Source organism: Harpia harpyja, chromosome 2 (genome assembly GCF_026419915.1).
Source record: "Harpia harpyja isolate bHarHar1 chromosome 2, bHarHar1 primary haplotype, whole genome shotgun sequence".
Taxonomy (NCBI): domain Eukaryota; kingdom Metazoa; phylum Chordata; class Aves; order Accipitriformes; family Accipitridae; genus Harpia; species Harpia harpyja.
The window spans coordinates 53,529,106-53,551,527 of record NC_068941.1 but is presented as its reverse complement, the minus strand read 5'-3'; the positions used below and the strand labels follow the sequence as shown (position 1 = coordinate 53,551,527).

The window sequence follows — 22,422 nt, the reverse complement described above, 5'->3', positions numbered from 1 at the left end:
TAGAGTAGCTGTAACAGGAGTCGAGAGGCAGCCTGCTGCTTTGATGGATGCTTGGAGTATTACCCTCCAGATGGATGCCGCTATTTAAAATCTGTCCTATGACTTTCTAGCTAGTATGTGATCTCATGCTCATTCACCTGCTTGGAGCATTTTGCAACACTAGGGTTGCAAACGTTCGGTACTATTTTCCTCTTCCTGCCTATTTCTAAGAATGTGACACCTTTTCCCTTTGGATGTCCCCATGGGAGTTTGGTAGCAATTCCTGTTACGCTGCAAAAGATTTGTGGGTTGTGCTTTTGACTTCAGGTGAGGCTAATTTTTTAATGGAAACACAAGACTACTGGACAGATGTCCAGTGATGGAGTGCTGTACCAGACAGCACGTGGTTTTCCAAGTCTAACAGAAAGCACTGATGAACCTTTTCCTGTTAAGGTCATTACTAGGATGCATCGACTGAAGAAGGATATACGTAAATATTTGATAACATGTGAAATCAAAAATTAGTATTTAAATAGAAAGCATCTAGGTCAACCAGAGCAGAACACACAACTACATGGTATTGCTGCAATCAGCAGTCTTGCGGGATTTCAGAGAGATTAGATATTTGATAGTTGATGAGAAAATCTGTAGTTTCTGTATAGGTATGTAAAATTATATATGCATTATAAAATTATAATACATGTGGATTCTACAATTTTGTTATTTAAATTATAATTTGCTATAAATCCGTGTGCTTCAAGGCATCTGGGATTGGGAAGAACTTTCTGTAATGAACAGAAACACTGTAATGAACACTTAGACTGCTGTTGAGAGTGTCCTGGCACCTTCCTTTGAAGCAGTGAGTACAGTTGATGGTGACAGGATGCTATGTCTGGAGTCTTGTTCAGTCTGCTATTTCCTATAAAACTTTTAAAATTATCATATGGAATATGAAATCCATAGTATAACCTCTGTAGCATTGTGTAGCATTGTTCAAACCTCTCCCTATCACTAAGTGTGAGAAGACTTTTTAATCTGGTCAATTCTTAAAGTTCTTCTTGATAGAAATTGTCTTCTATGGAAGTATGAATTTTTTTCCGTGCTCATTATAGTTTATGGGAGAGTAAAGGCAAGGAAGCTTACTCTAGCTCTGATGAATACAGTAGTGCTGTGGATCACAAGGTAGTGAGGTTGAGGCTTTCTTTAGATCACTTCTACTTGGCAAAGAGGACAGCATCTCTGTAGGATGATTTAACTATATAGAGGGGGAAGAGTAAGGAGGCAAAAGGCACATGAGAGAAGTGATGGGAATAGATTAAGAGAAAGAATGAGAGTGTGAGGGCTTGAAGGGGAATGAGGAATGTGTTAAATCTGTCCTTTCACCAAATTAAAGAAAAGATGAAGCCAAGCGAGAAGGGAAGAATGCAATTCAGAACAAGCGAATGTAAATGAGAGAAAGGATTGAAGACAAGAGTTGAAGCACAATACAAAACACAGGCTCAAAAAAGAAAAGATCACATGGAAAGGAAGGGAAATAAACCTAACCTTGACATTAGTGAAATATTAACCAGACAGACAAGGAAGAAAAGTGGTTGTTGGAGGAAGGGGAAAGGACAAAGGATTCATCTCATCCGACCACAGACATCTACAATGCAGCGTTTAAATGAGAGCTGCCTGTCTAGAGTTGTTTGTAGTCAATGGAGAGAAATAGGCCCTTTTAGGGTGCAATTCAGTTGGCGTAGCTGAGGTGGCCACCTCAGGAGGAGGGTGCATTTTGCCCTGGAAGTGCTTTTCTCTTCAGAGACTGAGAAGTGAATCTAAACCTGTAGTGGCAGTGTTTATAGCGCAAGATGTCTGCACGTAAAGCCAGATAAAGTGTATTCCCCCCCAATAGGGGAGAAAAAACAAGTATTGTGGAACAAACTCCTTTTGAGTTCTGAAGCAGCCCTGTAGGTCAGCATGTAGGAATTTGTTCCTGTGTTGTATGACATACAAGCACACCTGACCCAGCATCCATCTGGCCCAGTATCCTGTGTGCTAAGTGCTGGTGGAGGGAGTATAGGAAACATGATGTTCAAGCTCTGAAAGCCATTGGGCTCCCAGAGCTGGAGCTGCATCCCAAACTATCATCTTTAATCGTCACTGGTATAATATCTTCCATGAGTTTTTCCAATCCCTTTGGGAATCAGTTTATACTTACACCACATAAGGCATGCCCTGGTTTAACTACATGTTGTGTGTTAAAAAAAAAATTTAAAAAGCATCTTCCTTTGGATTGCTTTAAATGCACTTCTTTTTGGCCTGAAGTGTCTAAACTAAAATACATTCAACTATCCTCAATGCCACCCCTTCACATGGGTGTCTTGTATTTCTTATCCCCACTGGAGAGATGTCTACAGTTAATACATTCATATGCCCATTTGCTTGGGGTATAAATTTGAGAGATCCCTTTCCATCACCATGCTAGTATTTTACTGGCTGAATTCTAAATCCCTTGAGTTTGCTCTGTTTCTATGGTTGTTTAGTTTCATATCTAATTTTTCTAATCATGAAAGTGTCTGTGCTGCCAAAACTAGCCTTTGTTTGAATGTTTAGAAATGTGTAGCACCGCATGTTTTATCCATGTGTCAGCTTGGAAAGCTGCCGGGCTCATCGTCCGTGAAGGGGCTTCTGAGTATTTCATATACTTAGGGCTGTATTCTGCTTTTGGTGACGCCAGTGGATATTTTCCTATTGAGTTCAGTGACAGTGGCACAGGGTTAGAAGGAAGCAAAACACTTGCAGATGCTGGAACTGTGCTTTTAAATAAGTGACTTAAAGTCATCAGAAGATCCCTCAAGTCAATCAGTGTTGGCATTTCCTGTTTGTTTTCCCTTCTAGGAGAAGAAGATTTTTCAGATTCCCTGGATGCATGCCGCAAGACATGGGTGGGATGTTGAAAAAGATGCTCCCTTATTTAGAAACTGGGCAATTCACACAGGTATTGGAACTCTCTTTCTGCAGGACAGATTTTCACATTGTTTTCCCTTTTAAAGTTACATTTTCCTTCTCTCTTGTCTTTGCTTTTACTAACACAGAGAGTGAATTTAAGTTTCTAGATTTGTGGGAGGCTAAGTGCTTTTTTCAAGGCCTGCAATACTCCAGCTTTATTGAAGCGCCATAACTCATTTGCATTCAGGAACACAGTAAAACTTAAATTGAGTTAAATGTTAACAAGATTGTGTTCAGAATTGTCAGGAGTAGAGCACACTCAGCACTTTGTAGACTTGGCCCCTTAGCTTTTGATGCTTTTCTATGGATTTGAGCCAGACATCATAAAGGTAAATGCTGTGCAAGCTTTTCCACAGTGATGTCGAGTCACATCTGATCTGCAGTGCCCTAGGTCTTTCTTGAGCAGAAACTGTTCATCATGTGTTCTAGAAATGTGCATGGGAATGAGATCACAGCACTCTCTTGCAACCTCAGCTATTGTTTGAATGCTTGTCATGGGAACCAAAGGCTGATACCTTGAAGTTAACCTACGCTGTTATTAATTCACCTTAGGTTTTCAATTGCACATCGTGTGTGCCTAACTTTCTTTTCTTGTTTAGGAAAATACCAGTCAGGAGTAGATAAACCTGATCCAAAGACGTGGAAGGCAAACTTCCGTTGTGCTATGAACTCCCTGCCTGACATAGAAGAAGTGAAGGACAAAAGTATAAAGAAAGGAAACAATGCCTTCAGAGTGTACCGGATGCTGCCGTTATCTGAAAGACCTTCCAAAAAAGGTAGAGGGGAGAGCTTGTCAACATGAAAATGGTTTTAGGGGCATTGTTATTATTTTGGGGCCCGCAAAATGTGCCGGTTCTACTTCTGTGAGGCTGGACATTTTTATCCAGATGTTCCCCAGAACTTAGGAACAGCTGTATGAAAAATGGGCTACTTTCAGTTAAGAGAACAAGCCGCTTGGAGAGATGGGTGAGATGTGATATCCCCAAGCTGGTGATGTGTGTAAATTGTGTTAGTTCTGTTAAAGCCAATGGAGTTGTGTTCTGATGCTAGTCCCAGGTCTCCTTCAGTCAAGGAAAATGATTAGGGGGATATTAGAGATCAATGCATTTAAGTCAGTAGGCTCATTCAGAATACGGTGGCAGACATTTTGGTACCTTTTTTCAAGTAAGGGTAGAAGTAAACCGGTGCTCTGTTGAGCTGAGTGGGAGCAGTACACTCTCTGCTCAGAAAATTAAACCGTGAAACCACGTAGCTACACTAGGCCATGAAAAACCAGCCCCCACAGCATGATAATGGTGAAATGGGAAATTATGTTTTAATCTCCAAATTTAAGGATTAGGTCTCCCACCTGCCAGGAGAGGACCTATTCACCAGGTCAATCTCATGAGTATTTGGTTTCTTATGGAGTAGAAACATTGGCTTCTTTATGGCTCATTGGCTTCCTTATGGCTTCGTTACTGGTTTATGGAGTAGAACGATGTCTTCCTTCGTCCTCTGGTATCCTCTGGTGTCTAGGATTTTTGGACAAAAAGATAACCTGCAAACCAAATGCACAGTGTTCCTCTAAAATCCAATTCAGTTCACCTGTAGCTCAGTTTGCTGTTTTCTTAAATTGAGAAGTGAAAGGCACATCTTCAGTTTAGGGTCAGTGTGTTTGGAAATGATGAACTCTGGCATTTTTGGGGCAGAATCATATTATGAAAGGGAGATCAATCTGCAAAAGGTAGAACATTTGCTTTGAAGCTGTTTCCAGTCTCTTGTCAACGGTGTATTTTGTATGTTCAGGCATATTTCCCTGAACCATAACCTGTCCCATTGTGGTAGATTCCTCTCATAGCTGTAAGAACTAGAAAAGTTCATCATGAAAGCTGAGATTCTGGAGATGGGGGCTGTAGCAGGAGAGGATTCTGCAGCAAGTCCGGTTACTATGAAACTCTGACATATTTTGGGCCCTGTGTATATTCTCACATGCCCTTTCTACACAGCACGTGGCTAAATTTATGTGTGAGTGAGAGCAAAAGAATTTGGATGCAAAACATTTCTAATTCTCAGTGCTATCTTGTAGTAGAGACGGGAGAAATTCCTGGGACACGTCTGTGCACACAGTGGGGTAGAGCAGAGCTTGCACCAGCAAGTCTGAGCTTCCACATCAGGGTCTCGTCAGGTCAGAGCAGGGGCAGCAACACTGGGGTCTGCCAAGGCACACGACATTTTGTGAGGGTCGTATGCTGTGTGGTTTTCTGGATTCTCAAGTCCAGCATGATTGCATACACCACTTTTGCATGAACTATATATTTGCCCCCCCTCAAGTTGCAACTATTTACAAAAATATTTGTTGACGTTTATTGTGATCTCTTTTCACATTAAATCAATGAGCAATCTCCCTTTTCCTATAGCTACAGTGGGAGTGTCACAAATGTGATGAGACATATATTTTGATATTTTTTCCCTTTAAGAGTATTTTTCTCCCCCTTCCTTCTTTTTTTTTAACAGGCCTTGTTGCTTAGTTTGTCACTCTTCTGTATTTTTCACCTTGATTTTTTGACTGCAATTGCTTTCCTCAGTCCTATCATGGGGTTTTTTGTAGGCCTTTAAAAATGAAGCACAAAGCCAGAGTGTTCAAGGTGAATTTTTGACTGCCCAGGCCTTAAGAGGGGTTTAAAATGAAGCAAAATGTGTTCTCCCTTTCCTAGGAGGTGCGGCCATTTTGAGGCATGTTTTGGGGCTATTTATTGGTGAACATAGAAAGTGTGAAGGATTAACTCATGGCACACAGGACTTTAAGAAATCTTTCTTCTGTTGTTGCAGGAAAAAAAACGAAGTCTGAGAAGGATGACAAATTCAAACAAATTAAGGTAAGAAGCGGCTGTTTAATAGTGCGAGAGCTTGTGAAAACAATCTGTTGCAAATTTTTTTAATAGCCCCAATAGTATACTGTGGTGGATATTTGCAAATCTCTCATGCTTGTGGTTTGGTTAAGTAGCTACAGTTACATGGGATGTTTGGGGTTTTTTTTTTTTTAAATGTGAAGGCTGTTAAAGTCATGACTGACGTCATCAGTTGACACAGCCCTTGTGTTACAACGCCTGGAGGTTGGAAAACTGGCAGCCTCGGCAATACATTTGCCATTTGTTTCTCTGTGTAAGTAGAAATACAGTAATTATGGAAAGAATGCTTCTGAACAATAGAGCTACCTTTTGGAGCAATTAATTTCTGTGCATAAGGCATTGGAAGTTCATTTTTGTTTAGGCAAGGGGGAGAAGTTCTGTCAGAGCTGCACCCTCTGCTCATGTTTTGCCAGTTAGAAGACCTCAGTTGTAAAGCTCCTCAGTCACTGCCTGAGATTTCTGCTCAGAGCATGGACCCCGACTGACATTTGCTTTCCCTACAAAGCGTGGTGTTGCCTAGCTTTCACACTTCTGCTGAGCACCTCTACGAGGTGGTCAGTATTACACACTGGCAGGATTTGGTCCCCCTTCAATTTTTTCAAAAAGCAAATCACAAAGGTTTCAGACTTTCAGCCTTCAGTAAAGTTGGTGTTCTTGGGTTGCACATAGCAGCCATGTCTGCAGCAGAAGGGCACTCACTGCTTGTCCCCATGGATGTGAGAGACCTGGGCCTTACCAAATCCCTGCTCCACATTAGGCAAGGGGGACTGCGAGCAGGTCTCCCACCTCCGCAGATAGGTCTCCTACCACTGGGCTTTTGGACGAACGGAGTCTCTCCATTAAAAAATGAATGCTCAGCAATGGAAAGAAGCCGTAAGTATCTGAGTAGCCTAGATAAAAATAGGCTCTTTCCTTTGAAACAAAGGACTGAACTGCCTGCCTGAGGCTTAATTTCTACCTTATCCTAGATGTATGCTTTTGACTATGCATGCAGCTCCCTATTGAGGCATTTTTTAAATCTAAGTGACAGCTTTCGCCATGTATTTAGCTTAGGCTAGACATCTGGACACTGAAAATTTAGGTGATTTAGCACCAACTGTGCCAGTGTCCAAGTCCCTTTGTGGATCTGGCACCATCACCTGAGTTCCAAGATGCATATTTGTTTCTGCAGCTCGAAAAGGGCTACTAAATAAACTCTGTAACCAAGCCTCAGTAAAGCTGAGCAAGGTGCTGGGTGTGCAGCGTTCCCATGGGGGCTGCTGTGTTTGCTGGGGCACTGCACAAGACCAGAGGCTCAAGTGTCCAGTGTGCAGCCCTAACCAGTCGGGATCCTCAATGGATCAATAGCAGCTAATTTTATCTTTTCTGGCTCTCCAGGTCTTTGACCTGTGGGTGGACACAACCGGTGCAGCTCATCAAAGACCTAGTTGCCATTAACACTAACTTTGCACCCTTCTGATGTGCAGAGGGGCCTTGAGACAGGGTGCGCGTTTGCCTTGCTTAATGGCTGGGAAGGTGCAGACTCGTGTCGAAGTGACAGCTCTTTTTGAGTGGATCACAATCACAGCATGTGGCATCCAGGAAAGACCTGTCATGCTGTCCCTAGTTTTTTGTTCCCTTGATAATGGTTCATAGGGTTAGTACTGTGAAGGGCTGGCACCAGGTCTTGAGGCTCACTTTTACCCTGCCCTTGCTGAAATGCTTTAGAGCAGTGAAAATGAGCATGGCATGGCTTCAAATCCAACTGGCAGCTCTGTACCTCTCTGCAAGTGTCTCTGGGTCAGCAGCGAGGAACAACTTCCCTTGCAGGGCTGGCATGGCCAGCCCAGAGTAAGAGCAGAAGACTTTAGACTTTGTAACCGATAACCCCGTAAGGGAGCTGGTACCAGGGAGGAGGTTGGACCTGTAGATAATCCTTTAAATGTGTTTATAGCTTTTTAAAGAAATCCTGAGTTTATGGAATTAAACTTCTTGGTGTCTATTCTGAAGGGAGTTTTTTAGATTCCCACTCGAGTGTACGAGACCTACAGAGATGCATCTTGTGGAAAGCTCAGTCTATGTAGAACAGGTGGTGTTTTCCCAACACTGTTGCCCTGTGGTAATGTTTATGATGTGATCTAAAAGGCTGTATTTAGTGTAAACACTTTGGTTTTCTTTCAGGCTTGCTGCAGAGAAAAATTAAGGCTGGAATTTAGTAATTGCTGTACAGAAGCTAAGGCTTCCTTTCAGAGAGTGCTAAGAGATACAGCATGTTTGGAAGGGAATGACATGAATATGAAAGAGAGTACTGTTTTAAAGCAATGTTTCTTCCTTGTTTGTTCCAAATGTTAATCTCTTGTAGTAAATAGCACACTAATTTCTTGCTCTGTGAAGGCTCACTGTAAATCTGAAATTTAAAAATAGCTTTCGTTTCAAAGCAGAAGATTTGGAAATGGAGTAGACTCTGGCTTCTTCTCAGAGAACCAAAATATCATTCTAAGACCGTGTCTAGCAGTGACCAGGGGGTATATGGCAGGCAGAAGCAATATGATTTATTACCGTCTCAGAACAAAGAGATGAACTGAGTCCAGGCTCCTAAAATAAATCAAACCTGACCCAACTGTACTGTTTTCATTCTAGCAAGAGCCAGTTGAATCATCTTTTGGGATTAATGGCCTAAATGATGTCACTTCTGACTATTTCCTGTCCTCCAGTATAAAAAATGAAGTTGACAGTACAGTGAACTTTGTAGGTAAGTACTCCTGTGCTTTTCTTACATGCCAAGCATACAGGTGACTTCAGAAACTGTTTTGACTGTGCCAGACTCAGCTTGCCATCAGCATTTTGCACTTTGGAGAATGCCACGGTTGCAGTCAGATCAACCCATTTTTCACTAGCCCAAGCCATGCAAGGTCCTGGTTGCAGGTCAGCCCCACCACTTGCAGACACAGCGAGCAGCACTGTGGCAGTGTGGTGGTTCCCCTGAGAGTAAAGCACTTACAGACGTGCTCAGGGGGCTTTTCCTGACATGCATTTACTCCACAGGGTAGTGACTATAGCCAGTGTCACGTGGGAGTTAAACTGCAGTCAGGTGGCAGTTTCCCATTGCTCAACGCAAAGGTTTGGGTACAGGGTACCATTTTATTTGGGAGTTTAAACCTCCAGATGAAATGGAGGAACTTGGTTCTTTTTACTGGCACCTCACTAGCAGAGTTAGTTCTTAAGATCACTGAGCTAACAACAAGGATCAGCGAAGACTGCATTTAGAAACTGGTACATTAGGAATTAGCTGTCATCTCAGCAGGTGAATAATTGGTTCTCAGTAGAATAATTGGGCTGGTTTTTGACAGCTCTTTTTTGGCTGAGGTTGTCACTGCAGTGAGGGCTCCTATAAATGTGACCCATATACCATTTTGTCTAGAATGACGAAAAAGTGTTTGAAAGCTATGCTAGTCTTCTGCTTGGAGAGATGGCAGAAATTATGTGCAGTGACTATTTTTGATGCCTGTTTCTTAGGTCGCAGGGCTTTGCATAGGCATTCCCCTCAAGTACTTCTGTGGCTGAGGAGTTTGTGAGTAGTTTTCCTCTCTTTATGGCAGTTCATTTAATCAGCTGTTGCTTTGTAAGAGTGTTAGAACATGATTGTTGCTCCTACTATTACAGAGGGTTTTATAACTTGAAGGAATAGCATTGCAGTGCTATTAGTGCTTCCTATTTACTGACTGACTCATAAACAAATCTGAAACACCCCAAGGCCAATATGCAGTCCCAGGGAAGAAGCTTCATACATTTTTGCTTTATTTTACATTCTTAAAGTCAAACAGAGGTCAATTAACAGAAGTCTTTGGAATGTACCTGGTGTTCCCCAAAATCCACTAACATCAGAGAGAGCAATTTTGCTGCAAACATCTCAGTTTTCTACTGTACAGTGTATCCTGAACTCCTGTTTGATTTTATGATGAGAGGAGTGCGTGTTGCACCTTAGAAGATCTCAGTAATTTACAGGACAGGACCCATTGTGGCAACATCAACACCTAAGAAGGATCAAAGGTCTGTCGTGGAAACCAAGCAAGATGTTCAGAGGAACAGAACTGAATTTGCACCTTAAGGGCTTTCATTTTTCTCTGGACTCACAGAATCCATTTTCAGGGGTAGGACAGCAACGCTCGGGTGGGTAACTGTCATCCAGTGTTGTTTAATTAATGGCTTGTGAAGTGTGCTGCTTATCCTGACTGGAGAGAGAAGTCCTTATTTAGGACTGCAAGCAGGATTTTAATGTAAACAGGGGGAAAAGGGTAAAATAGATCTGTTCTGCAGAAAGGAGGAAAGTCAGCTGGAGGGGAGGAAAGACAAACAGCACCTGCAGTGTTTCTGAGATAGGTGCAGCTCATGGGAAAGCTGTGGCATATTGCCCAAGTGAGCAGTAATTTTTGCTGTGCAAGTTATCTCTCAGGGTGGGTAAGAATTCGTCAGGTATTGAGGAGAAAGATAAAACAGTGCAGATGGCCTGCTCGTGCCCTGGCAGGGTTGCACAATATTGGTTTCTCCTAGATAACAATTAACTCTCTGTGTGTGTGCTCTTGCCCCCCATACCCCACTCAATAAAAAGTTGGTTGTTTCAGAACCAGGAAAGGTGAAATACAGTGGAAACGAAATATCTGGAACAAAATTGTAGTAATTGTAGTGATTCAGCTTTAAAAAAAAAAAATCCAGTATGTATGTAATTTTCTTTATGCTAGAATTGTCTCATAAAATACGTATCTAGGTTTGGGGGATTTTCCAGTGGTTACCTGGCACTTCATAAAGCAAAATGGTATGCAGCTTTTCCCTGGGAGAAAAACCTGTCACTTTTCTTTTTTCAAAAAGTCGTGTTCTAGCCTTGTCTAAAGATAGAAGGCAGGAATGGATTGTGTGTATATACGTGTGCATTCATGTATATTTATTGTAGTTCATCCAGGAATAGATGCTATCTTTTGCCTTTTTAAAAATTAATAATTAGAGTACTTGGGTCACTTAACAGAAGAATTTCAAGATCTACTGTGTTTCATTGCCTACATGTTTTCCCATCATGGGTCTAGAAAAAAATGTACTGTCTGAATTTCTAACAACACAGCACTATGTTTGTACAGAATTTGTCTGTATGAAGATTGTTCCTTTTGAAGGTTTATGTTCCAGTGAAAGAATCTCTATAGTCCTTCTCTTTCTCTTGGACAACTGTGGATTCTGGTTAGCCATCCTCTGAGATGGCTCCATCCCCATGTGCTCTTCTGATATAGCTAGTGGCTTTCAGCTTTGTGTTGGATTAATGCAGTTGTCATGTGTTTATACTGCTGGGGTCGATAGGGGAGTTGTACAAGACAGAAGGAATTGTCTCAAGCAGCTCCAGAGAAGTGAGATTCTGGCTTTTACCATGCTTTTGCTTGCTCAGTAACTTCTTGGTACCTTGGTTTATTCCCCTGTTTCAAAAGGGTGTTGTGTAGCACAATTAATGTCTGCAAAGCATTTCAGGACACTTGCAAAGCATCCATGGTACCTTCACTTTGTAGAAATAAATAATGTTCCTTTGGTATTAAATACCATGTGCCTGGGGGAATAGGAAAACCCTCTGTTAGTAACTAACCAGACTAGCTTTCTGTCACGGACCATGGGGATTACAGACAGCAGGTACAACTGTGTTTTTCTACATACTATCAATGGCATTGCAAGGATCAGTAAGAATAAGCATCTAATTGGAGAAATCTTTCACAGATTCATGTCATGTATAAATCAGAGTCCCACCACGTTTTACATGACCATGTGGCTAGTTTTTTGCATGCCATTTCTGGTCTTTTCTTGCATAATTTACATGAGGGCATCCAGAGGCCATGAGATGTTGGCAGCTTGCTGGGTGAGGATGCTTTCCCAGATTAGGAGAGATTGCTGTGCTCCGTATGTCCTGGTGAGACGGCGCTTCTGGGTGGAGGAGGAGTGTGGCTGTTGTCTTCCCTGGGAGAGCCTCTGGACAGCTGGTATGTCAAGGAAGGCTCAAGGACATTACATATGAGAGCCAGGGGAGAGTTAGGCATTTTCAGTTGTCACAAGTCGGGGAAAAAATGTCTCTGAAGGTGATGGAAACTAAAGAAATCATGCAGGTTTCCTTTAGAAGTCCCACTGAAAGCAGGTGGTGGGCAGGGGAGAAAGTGCTGAGATGGTATTGAAGACTCACTCAAATACCAAGCAGGCTCCAAGGACAGGCTCTTAGAGATCCAGCAGGGTCGAGGTGTTAAGAGTAATCAATTTTTTATTTCTAACCCCAAGTTGTAGGACAGCCGCACCTTGATGGCAGCAGTGAGGAGCAGGTGATAGTTACCAATCCTCCTGATGTTTGCCAGGTAGTAGAGGTGACAACAGAAAGCGACGAACAGCCCCTCAGCATGAGCCAGCTGTACCCCCTACAGATCTCCCCTGTCTCGTCCTATGCAGGTAAGCATCCTGGCATTTCTTTACAGTCTTTTTTTGGAAATGTTTGGAAGGCACTGGGGGAAAGGAGGCTCTTCTAGGGTAGCTGGCAAAGATCCAGAGGTGTCTTATTTGGCTGCCTTCTGCATTTTTAATGAAACTCAAAAACTCACAGTCTTCCACTCATTTCACCTTGGGAGACAGCTCGGCGGATCTGAGGTTGGAAATGTAAGCTGCAGATTTTAGCCTGTGACTAACGGAAAGGAACCTTTTTAGATGTAATGCAGAGAGGTCTTTTCATCCTTTATTAGAGGGGCATTTTCAGTGGTACAAATGGTGTGCTGCAAATATAGCGTGTCCCCCTTGCCCCCTGACTTTACTCGAGATTAAAGGTCTTCTCTGCTGTATGTTTCCTCAGTGCCTAGCACAGCACGCACAGAGGGTTGCACTAATGGTATATAATGCAGCCCTGGAGCTGGGGGCACTGGGAGTGTGGATCTGTCTTGTTACAAATAGTCTGCGGACTAGAACAGGCATGTAGTGACTGATAAGAAGTGGTACTGCAAGCAGCAGAGCTGTGGACATCTGGCTTCCAACGTCTGCCTCCCATCTGGATTCTCCGATATCTAAAAAGGGGTGAGATAACACGCTTTTCCCTGAGTCAGGGTGCTAATGGTTTCTTTCTTTGTCTGGCCCCTTATTTTCATAAAACTGGTAGCAAGTTAAGAGTCTTTGGCACTCATTTGTCCCTTATCCAAGTCTGACAATGTTCAGAAGTTGTTAGGGGAGAACAGACGCAAATGCACACGTGGGCACACTATAGAGTCCCTGCAATCATATAAGCCTTATTTCCGTAGAAAGCAGGGCAAAGCCACATTTGAAAGTAGAAAAATTTTCAGATCCAACCTGTCCTTCCTTTTATAACATGTTGCTAACTTGCAAGCCTCAGAAGACTGGGTAGAAACACAAATGTCATCTCTTTAGGCAAACTTAAGTATTAATTGTTCCCCATGCAATTTATTATTTCACACATGGTTTTGCCTTTGTCTCATTAGGCTGAAATTACTTCCAGACACATTTTTATAAAATATATATGTAGTAATTTTTATCTTTGGGTCTGGGTGAATAGTATGATGTTCTTTTGAATGGCCTCCAATGTTAGTCTCACACATGTTGATAAACGATTATGCTTCCCAATGTGTTTAGTCTGTAATGGCCAAAGCATTTAGAAGGGCTTTGCAAAGCGTAAGGCAGGGGGATGAGGGTGTATTAACTTACTAGCAGCTGGGAGATGGGTTCTTTGAAGCATTTGTCCTCTTTCCAAATGCTTCTTCCAAAACTTTTCCCGTCTGTGAACGTGTGAACATGACAATGCTGCTTTCTTTTAACCTTAGCTACAGGATCCGAGTTCTTGGAATGCAAACAAAAGTCACTGTCTTGGTCTGGAAGTCATGGTGGTTGCTTGGGCTGGGACAATAGAGAGGGGTGGCCTGGTGACAGGAGAACCACCCTGACATGAGCAAGTCATGAGCTACTGCCCCTAAAGTCAATGCAACAAGCCTGCATAAGGAAAATGAGGCACGACTGAAGTACTTCTGCTATCCCCTTATGTTGTCTTAGTATTCTGGTGGCTTTCAGTTGTCCTGACTTATGCCAGGACCTGCTAGCCCATAACTCAGATAACACAGAGATGATTTCATGCCACTGACATGCTTTTGAATGCATCTCAAGGCAGCTCTTGATGATCCTGGTTACTCTAGCTAGAGGCCAGTAGCAAGTGGAGTACTGCAAGGGTCTGTCCTGGGACAAATTGTATTTAATATATCAATGAGCAGAAGCGGTGTTGGAGTACACATTTGGAAGTTTATAGGTGACACCAAATAGGGGACACCAGTTGATATGCTTGAGGGCAGGGCCACCATCCAGAGAGACCTGCAGAGACTGCAGGAATGGGCCAGCAGAAACCTTACGAAATTCAGCAAGGACAGATGCCAAGTCCTCTGCCTGGGAAGGAAGAGCCCTTTGCAGCGATAAGAGGCTGCGGCTGATGGGATGGGGAGCAGCTCTGCAGATAGGTGGGTGGGCAGTGAGCTGAACACGAGACAGCAGAGCACCCTGGCCACAGAGAAGGCCACCAGCTTTCAGAATTACAGCTGGTAGATCTAGGGAAGTGATTATTCCCCTCTGCTCAGCACTAGTTACACTACTTCTGGAGAATTGGGTCCAGTCTTGAGCCCCCCAGACTAAGAAAGAAACAAAAGGGAGCAAGTGCAGGGAAGGGCTACCAGGAAGATCAAGGGCTGGAACACTCACTCTGTGAGGAGATACTGAGGGACTGGGGCTTGTTCAGCCTGGAGGAGAGAAGGTTTTGAGGACCTTATAGAAGCCTGCCCTTACCTGCAGGGATGTAATTGAGACGGCAGAGACAGGCTCTTCACCGTGTTGCATGGTGGGAGGATGAGAAATGGCAGGCATAAATTGAAACAAGAGAACTTGGTCCAGCTGGATATAAGAAAAAATGTCACCTTTTTCGCCACAAGGACAGTCAGGCAGTGGAGCAGGATGCCCAGAAAGGTTGTGCTACCTCCATCCTCAGGTTTTCAAGACCTGACTGGATAAGGCCCCAAGCAACCTAATCCAGTCCTGTAGCTGTCCCTGCTTTGAGCAAGAGGTTGGCCTATAGACCTCCTGAGGTCCCTTCCAGCCCGAATTGTTCTATGAACCTTTCTTTTTTTAAAGCATGCATTTGCCCTTGAGGCAGGAGTGAGGACAGGGGTCTGTGGTTTGTTAGAACCCTGAAACTTGTAGGACACTCTTGTGACTATTTCTGGCTTTGTCTTGTTCCACACAAACCTGTACAGAACCACAGGAACCCTGGCCCAGTGCTCATGGGTTTGCTGGGTAGAGCTGCCTGCTCTGTCAGGTGCTACCACTGAATGGCAGGAAAGAGTATGAACATAACAGCTGTGCAGGAACAGTTAGTTTAGCTCTTCTGAAACAACAACAAAAAAAAGTAGCCTGAGGTATCAGCTGTCCTACAAAAATCTGTTTTATTTCAAAAACATCTCTAGTTCCTTTCTGAGGTTACTCAGGCAAATGATATGAGTGGCCCTTGTGAGTTTTCTCATATTTCCACTGACGTCTATGAAATACATTTTTTTTAGTATGGAGGCTGTTGTCAACCTCCTCTTGTGTTTGACACTGATTCAAATAACTTTCTTGATTGAAATAACCTCTCTAACTTTCCATGCCTGAGTGGCTAGCTTCCCTGGCTTTGCTAACTATAGTGCTATCTCTTGCTCAGCATTTTGTTATGTATAAACACCAAGGATGGATTCCTTTTCAGCTGCATCACTCTTTTTTTGTTGCCACATGTTTCTTCATGTCAAGGAATATCTGTTTCTTGTCTCTATGTGGATTCCTCCTATTGATTCTATCTCTAGGGCCATTTCTCCTTTGCACAGATTAATTTCTGCCTCTCCTCCCCCCAGTATGGCTTAATTAGCCAGCTTAATCATGTTGGCACATCTCTTTACCTGGGCCAGTGAATGAGAAGCCCTGCAGAGTGTTAACTTCACAAGGCTTCGCAGTTAGATTTAACATTTCAGACTGCTCCTCTGCTTACTGCACGCTGCGGTGGAGACTCTGGCATAGGGGAGGTACTGGCTGTGGAAGTAGTAGTCTGGAGTAGCTGAGCTGCCTGCTTCCTGGCTTCAGAAGGACTTTGGGTGCAGTTTAGATCCTGGGGTCTGAAAGAGCAATCCAGACCATTGGTTTACAGCCCTCTGCCTAAACCTAATGCTTAGCTGAGCCTCAAGAGAAGGGCAACGTGCTGCCAGTCTCTCTGAAGACGTGCAGGGGCATGATCCACGAGGCACAGTTCGTGCGCTCTTAGCGCTCACGTTATGTCCAGTGCAGAGCATGAGGTTGCTTTCTGGGAAGGCAGGATTGTGGTTTATGGTTGCGGGGGTGCAGGGGCTGTGCGAAGCCATCTGCATGGGCTAAAATGCATAACAGAGAGGAGCGTGGAAATTGGGACTTGAGAGCTCCCTTGTCTGCTACAGTAAGTCATCACATCGTTCCTTCAACCTTGTAATTTCTGCGTTCCTGTTGGCTTAGAGCATGGATGGGCCCTATCTGCTCAGCCCTGGTTGCGGGGTTGGAGAAAGACCTCTTCCAAATGCAGTTGTGAGCCTGATAGATGCCTAGGGTTGTCCTCCCAGGAAGCAGGATGCAGTGGTTCAAAACCCCATGAGCTGAAGAGGACCTGCAGTCCAGGCCTCCGCTTTTCTGGGTGCGGGTCTGGGCACTGGGCGGCTGCCCTGAAGACAGCGGCTATCACTGCAGAGTGGTCCTGAAAGGAAGGGCTTGTGCCCTGTCTCAGATGCATCTGAGGCACAGCGCTCTCAACCAGCCCGTGGGCCAGCAGCCTGACCCTCAGACTCTGGGAGACCTGTGTTCAGACACACGTGGACTTGAAAATACAGTCAAAATTCCTGGATTTCAGGCTGTTCTGCAAGGGAGGGATGCAGCTGCAGGAGGATGGCTGTCCTGCTGGAGCTGTGCCCCTGGTTGAAGTGATGAGGGTGAGGAGGTCGCGTGGGGCAGGGGGAGTTGATTTGGCTGGAGATGGTAGCATTTCTACTTGCTTGAGTGGTGGGTGAAGGGCTGAGAAATAGGCTGGGGGGAGCTGGGCACGGGCGGCAAAAGCAAAAGAAACTATAACAACAGTAGTAAAGTGCCAGAAGTGACAACAAGCCCTTGAGGCCTCAGGCTAAGGTAACAGTTCATGAAACAAAAACCACACTTACCTCCTCTGGGGTGGAGTTGTTGCTGGTTTTGCAGGGAGATAAAAATAAGGATTTGGACAGAACTTTGCTCTTTGCCAAGCCTGGAGCTGCCAAGAGAGAGGGTGAGGGAGAGGGGGCATCCCCTGCTTGCGGGAGGCTCTTTCCTCTGCCCAGAAAGCACAAATCTACTCCTTCCCTCTCCATTGCTGTCTTTTCCAGGGTATAGCCATGTTAACTGTGATAACCATGTGAATTTACCCCAGTTGTTCAATGTAGCTGTGCTGTCTAGCCCTTGGATTGCTATTGCTGCAGCAGGGGGTCCATGCTTCTCTGTTGTTTTCTGGTTGTTTGGCTTGACTCTGTTTGCTTCCGCTCGTTGGAAGTGGATCAGGCCTCCTGAGCTGGATTTTGGTAGTGTAGGTAGAATAGCATGAGTTTCATTTTTGTTCCTGTTTTGTTTGACAGAAAGTGAAACGACTGACAGCGTTCCAAGTGATGAAGAAAATGCAGAGGTAAGTGTTTTGGGGATTTTTAGCAATTCGGAGCAAGGTCTCAAGAACAATGTCCTGAGGTATTCTTCCCCCTTCTCAATTTGCAACTCTGTCTATCAGTGGAGTATCCATTTTAATAATAGCTGGGGGAGAAAAACAAACCAGGAAGGTTTAAGGAAGACAGGCATTTGGATGGTTGTCCCAGAATGGATATCTCTACAAGTTCTTTCCTCCTCATCTGTCCAAACTACAGGGAGATTAATTTGCATGATAAGATGTTCTGGAGAGCCATCAGCAGTGCCAGCTAGTTTGTTAATATGATGCATTGACATTGCTGCGTAGTGAGTATTTTGTGCTGGTTGAAAGCATGCTCACTTTGTTTTCCTTAAATGGCACCTGAACTCATACAATTGGAGGAAATGCTTACATGTATGATAGAAATACAACTTGAATGTTTGAGGTACGTGAGGCAAAAAGCTTTCCTGAGAAGTCAGTTGGGTATTGCTGGGTGAAAGGAATCTGTGGAGAAAATACCCACCCCATGAACATTTCCTGAGCTGCACCTATGCAAAACCAGCACTCACCTTTTCTTTTGGGACTGCCATCAAGTGACCAGACCTACTGATCTCCATGACTATGTAGAGGTCAGGGGAAGCTCACTGAGGACACTTAGATGTCCTGTGCTCCAGCTGCATTTTCGCAGAAGGTCTCTTGCAAATCTCTCTCCTGCTGTGCCCCCCAGAAAGCCCTCTGAATCCTCCTTGGAGAACTGCAGGTTGTGCAGCTGTATAAAGGCACGGCTAGCCCTCTTAGTTTTGTCTCTTCTGCCTTGGTTAGGGTGGAGCCCATATGCACACTGCCAAAAATGACTCCCCAAACGTCGTTTGACAGAACGTGCTATTGTGGCATGTGTGATGGGGAAAGGACCGGATGCTCATCTTTCCTTGGTGAACCTCCTCCCTGTGATGGGGGACACACCGTCAAGTGACAGTGGTTTTCCCGGCAGCCTCACCTGTGTTGACAGTTTGGGTGGTGCTGTTTGAGAGGTCTTGGGTCTCTGTGCCTGCCTGTTGCCAGGAGAATGCTCTCTCTGGTAACAGAGGAGACGCTTCCATTTGTTATCCATGTCCATTTTTGTCTCCAGCATACTGGGAATAAGGCCTTTATTTTCCATCAGAGGAGTGGGCAGAGCCTCTTGAGTGCTGGAGAGCCACCAAGGTTTAGGCGCACAACTTCAGAAAGGGAGTAGTGGCTGAGAGCCACTCAAAGACAGCGGCTAGATGCTCAGGCTTTTAGAGATGGGGTAACTCCTGTGCAATTTGTGGCTGTTTCTGTCTTCATCTTGTTACTTGGAGCACTGTGCAAAGTCACATTCGCTCATATAGTCTACCCTCCTTTTTTTCCCCCTTTTCTAGGGACGACTTCATTGGCAGAAGAAAAACATTGAAGGCAAACAGTATCTCAGCAATCTGGGAATGAGGAACACTTCTCATATGCTTCCCAGCATGGCAACTTTTGTAGCCAACAAGCCTGACCTCCAAGTCACCATCAAAGAAGAAAGCTGCCCACTGCCTTACAACAGCTCCTGGCCCCCTTTCCCAGACATCCCTCTGCCACAAGTAGTGTCCACAGCCTCCACAAGCAGCAGCCGGCCAGACCGCGAGACACGGGCCAGCGTCATCAAGAAAACGTCAGACATAACTCAGTCGAGAGTCAAGAGCTGCTAAGCCTTTGACGGTGTGGTTTTTTAGCTTTGTTTTGTTTGGTTTTGTATTTTACGTTTCTCTAGGAGAGGTTCATCCCTTGACGCACACGAGACAAATCTAAGGTAAAGCCTTGGCAATATAAAACATTGCTGTGTCCGACTCCAGTGCCGGAGTGTTTTTAACTCAGGACTCCAGCCATCAGTATGTACACCTGAACCCAGGCAGATTTCCAAGGTTGCTACGTAGGAAAACAACCCAAGAACTTTGGCCCACTCGCAGGTTCCAGTGTTTCATAAGAGGACCAACCGACCACAAGGGAAGTGGTGCTGCTGCGCTTCTTGCTGTCAAGGCTGTGATGGAACTGAAAGCCTCAGAATGGAAGAGAAAATGTGAACTAGCTGGAATATTTTTAAATAAAGAAAAATCTATTGTGAATATTGTACATAGTGCAGTACTAGCAACGTTGCAGTCTGCTTCTGCACCTTATTAAGAAAGCACTTATGAAAGGCCTTTTATTACCTTGCTCTACTTAATGGCACATTGAAGGTCCCTCCCCACCTGTATTCTTTTCCAAGGCTATTCTTGCTAAAGTGTCTTTAAAGAATAGAGGAAAGGAAAGGAAGTTAAAACTTCCCATGTGGACTTCATACGTTTTAAGACTGCTTTTCTCATGTTTGTTTCTAATCTGCTATGCTTGAATGCCGCGTGGTACAATAGGAAAAAAAAAAAAAGAGAAACCTATTACAGAGATATTATGCAAATTCCCAGATTTAAAAAAAGAAGAAGAAAAATACTCTAATTCTAACCAGAGCAAGCTTTTTTATTTTTTATACAGGGGAATATTTTATTCAAAGTAAAATTCTAAAGTGAATATAATTTTTTTTAATCTTTTCTACAGCAAATTTATAATTTTAAGATTCAGTCCTTGGTTATCAGCAGTTATTACATCCTTGTGGCACATTTTTTTTTAATTTTGTAAAGGTGAAATAGCTTTTATGAGCTCATGTAGCAATCAGATTATCCTGTGGATTGATAATAAATATGGTATATAGTTAAATTTTTAATAATCCTCTTGTTTGTCTCTTTTAATCTTTCAGAAGCCCCAGATGGCATGGGTTTGATAGGTGAATGTGACCTCTTGGACTGAGCAATTAGCGTGAGCCACCTTTACAGTTTCTGGAGTACCTATCTAACAGGGTGGGAAGTACTGTGCTTGAGGCAGAAAGAGGAACTAGAGTTTAAAGGTGGTATACTCAAGTTTGGCCTCACATGCAGAAGTTGGGAGTTGGGGCACCTCTTCTGCTGTTGTTCCATGGTTGGACTTTGAGCAAGTCACCTCATGGAAGGGATTGTGTGAAAGTCCATCCCCCTGCCAAGGCAGGCTCAGCTGTGCTTGCCCCATTCCTCATAGATCTCTGTTTAGCTTGCTTGCAGTTTCCTTGTCCAGAAAAATCTCTTTCTGCAGAGTTTCAAGCAATAACTCCTTATTAGTGGAATGAATCAGAAGTCAAACATTCCTCAAGGCTTTAAACATCTACCATGTGATGGCAAGTTCTGATTCCTCTGGGTCTTTGAGGGAAGCTGTTGAGTATCTAATTAAGGGTGTGCAATGACTTGCAGGGTTGCGTGATGGTGGTGGACAGGCTGTGCTACAGACTCTGTGAAGTGCTGTATGCCTCAGATTGTCACTGGCATGAGCAGAAGTTGAGAGCACTTACCCTCTTGTGTTTTTTTAAGCTGTTGGAAGTTGCACAGATTGTTACAGGTATGTAAAATACGTGGACACAGAGTGTTCTTCAGGTGTGATTACCATTCTGATACCAACCTGACAGAAAGCTGATCCAAGTGCCGTGTATATTGGGCTGATAAGCAGTAACATGCACAAAAATGGCTGTATCACAGGGAGATGTGCTAACTGGCTATTGAAAAGGGAAAGTAAACAGTAGGACAGTGCTGTGTTCTTAACCTGATGCCACAATTCCAAATTTCATTACAAGTCTGTGTGAAACTTGCCATTTAGTCTTGCCAACCTACTGCCCAGTGGCATGGAAAGACAAGGTTAGAGCGTTGGTTAGGGTTGAGAGGAGGAGGAAGCCCTGAGCAGTATTTGATGTGAGGCTGAAAACTTGTCGTGGTTAAAATCTTCTTCGTATGTAGATTTTCTGGTCTCTGTCCCTTTCATTTGGTTGTGCATTAACCCTTCCAGTGGCCCTCTGGGTCCAGAGGCCACAGGGTTTGGTCTTCCTCAGGGAGGTTGTGTCTACCCACGTGTGTTTGTGGGAGTGTTACAGTGAGTCTCCAGCATCACGAGTCCTTCGCCAGCAGGGTTATGAGGCTCATGGCAGGTTTCTTGGTTTTGGGGCTCACTTGGGATTATTTTACATTTTCTTAACACGGTCTCCTTTGGGTTTTGGAAGTTTTTGCAAACTTCCCAGCTAAAATTTGGAAATCGCTCTGTAGCATCTCCTAGCCCCTTTTAAGATGATGGGCTCTTCTTTGTTAGGGAGGGACCTCACAGGGTCACAGATGAGCCGGGGCTGGAAGGGACCCCTGGGGTATACTGGGTCCAACCTTCCACTGAAAGCAGGATCTTAAGAGTAGGCTATCCAGGGCCCTGTCAAACCAAGTCTTGGATATTTCCAGCAAGGAAATTCTTTTGTAGGCTTCATGAATCCCTTTCTTCTAGCCTTTCTTTGTGTGGTAAGTTCCCTGCCCCGTGGCTGGCCCTCAGGCTGATGGTGGTGTTGGGGCTGGGAGCTGCTGGTGGAGAGTGGCTGGAAAGGGGTTGTCTGGGGAGACTTGGGGCTGCGAGAAGAGTCGTCATCTCCTGATGAATTTTTATCATGCGGGAGGAAGAGTTGAGTTAGGTAGAAGAGAAAGCCCAGAGCTGCAGTTGTGCTGGGGCTGGGAAGGGGCTGCCAAACTCAACGGAGGGTTGATGCTCGAGCCCTCTTCTTGGGAAGGCTTGTTTTTGGAAAGGAAGGGCTGCAGCGCCGGGCTGAGGCTGAGCCTAGGGCGAGGGTCAGGGCTGAGGGAAAGAGAAGGCTCAGTCGCATGGGGCTGGAAAGCATCATGCAATGTAAACTAAGTGCTGGCACTCATCTCCTCCTCCAAGGAGTATTTAGTCTGTGGATGGAGAGAAGCTCTTGCCTCTGGCGCA

At 44.3% G+C, this 22,422-nt stretch overlaps 1 protein-coding gene across 4 annotated transcripts in view; it reads left to right on the top strand.

Annotated features, from left to right (window-relative positions):
• The window catches only part of IRF2 (interferon regulatory factor 2), a 42,359-nt gene extending 22,030 nt beyond the window's left edge, over positions 1-20,329 (top strand). For 3 of the 4 annotated variants that reach the window (XM_052779834.1, XM_052779835.1, XM_052779832.1), the window contains 7 exons: positions 2,860-2,959; positions 3,570-3,746; positions 5,779-5,825; positions 8,478-8,589; positions 12,135-12,299; positions 17,531-17,577; positions 18,972-20,329. In XM_052779834.1, coding sequence (XP_052635794.1) covers positions 2,860-2,959; positions 3,570-3,746; positions 5,779-5,825; positions 8,478-8,589; positions 12,135-12,299; positions 17,531-17,577; positions 18,972-19,283 — 960 coding nt within the window. In that variant the 3' untranslated portion in view covers positions 19,284-20,329. The remainder of the gene's footprint in view (positions 1-2,859; positions 2,960-3,569; positions 3,747-5,778; positions 5,826-8,477; positions 8,590-12,134; positions 12,300-17,530; positions 17,578-18,971) is intronic. The other variant, XM_052779828.1, reaches the window with a different exon arrangement.
• Positions 20,330-22,422: the final 2,093 nt, after the last annotated feature.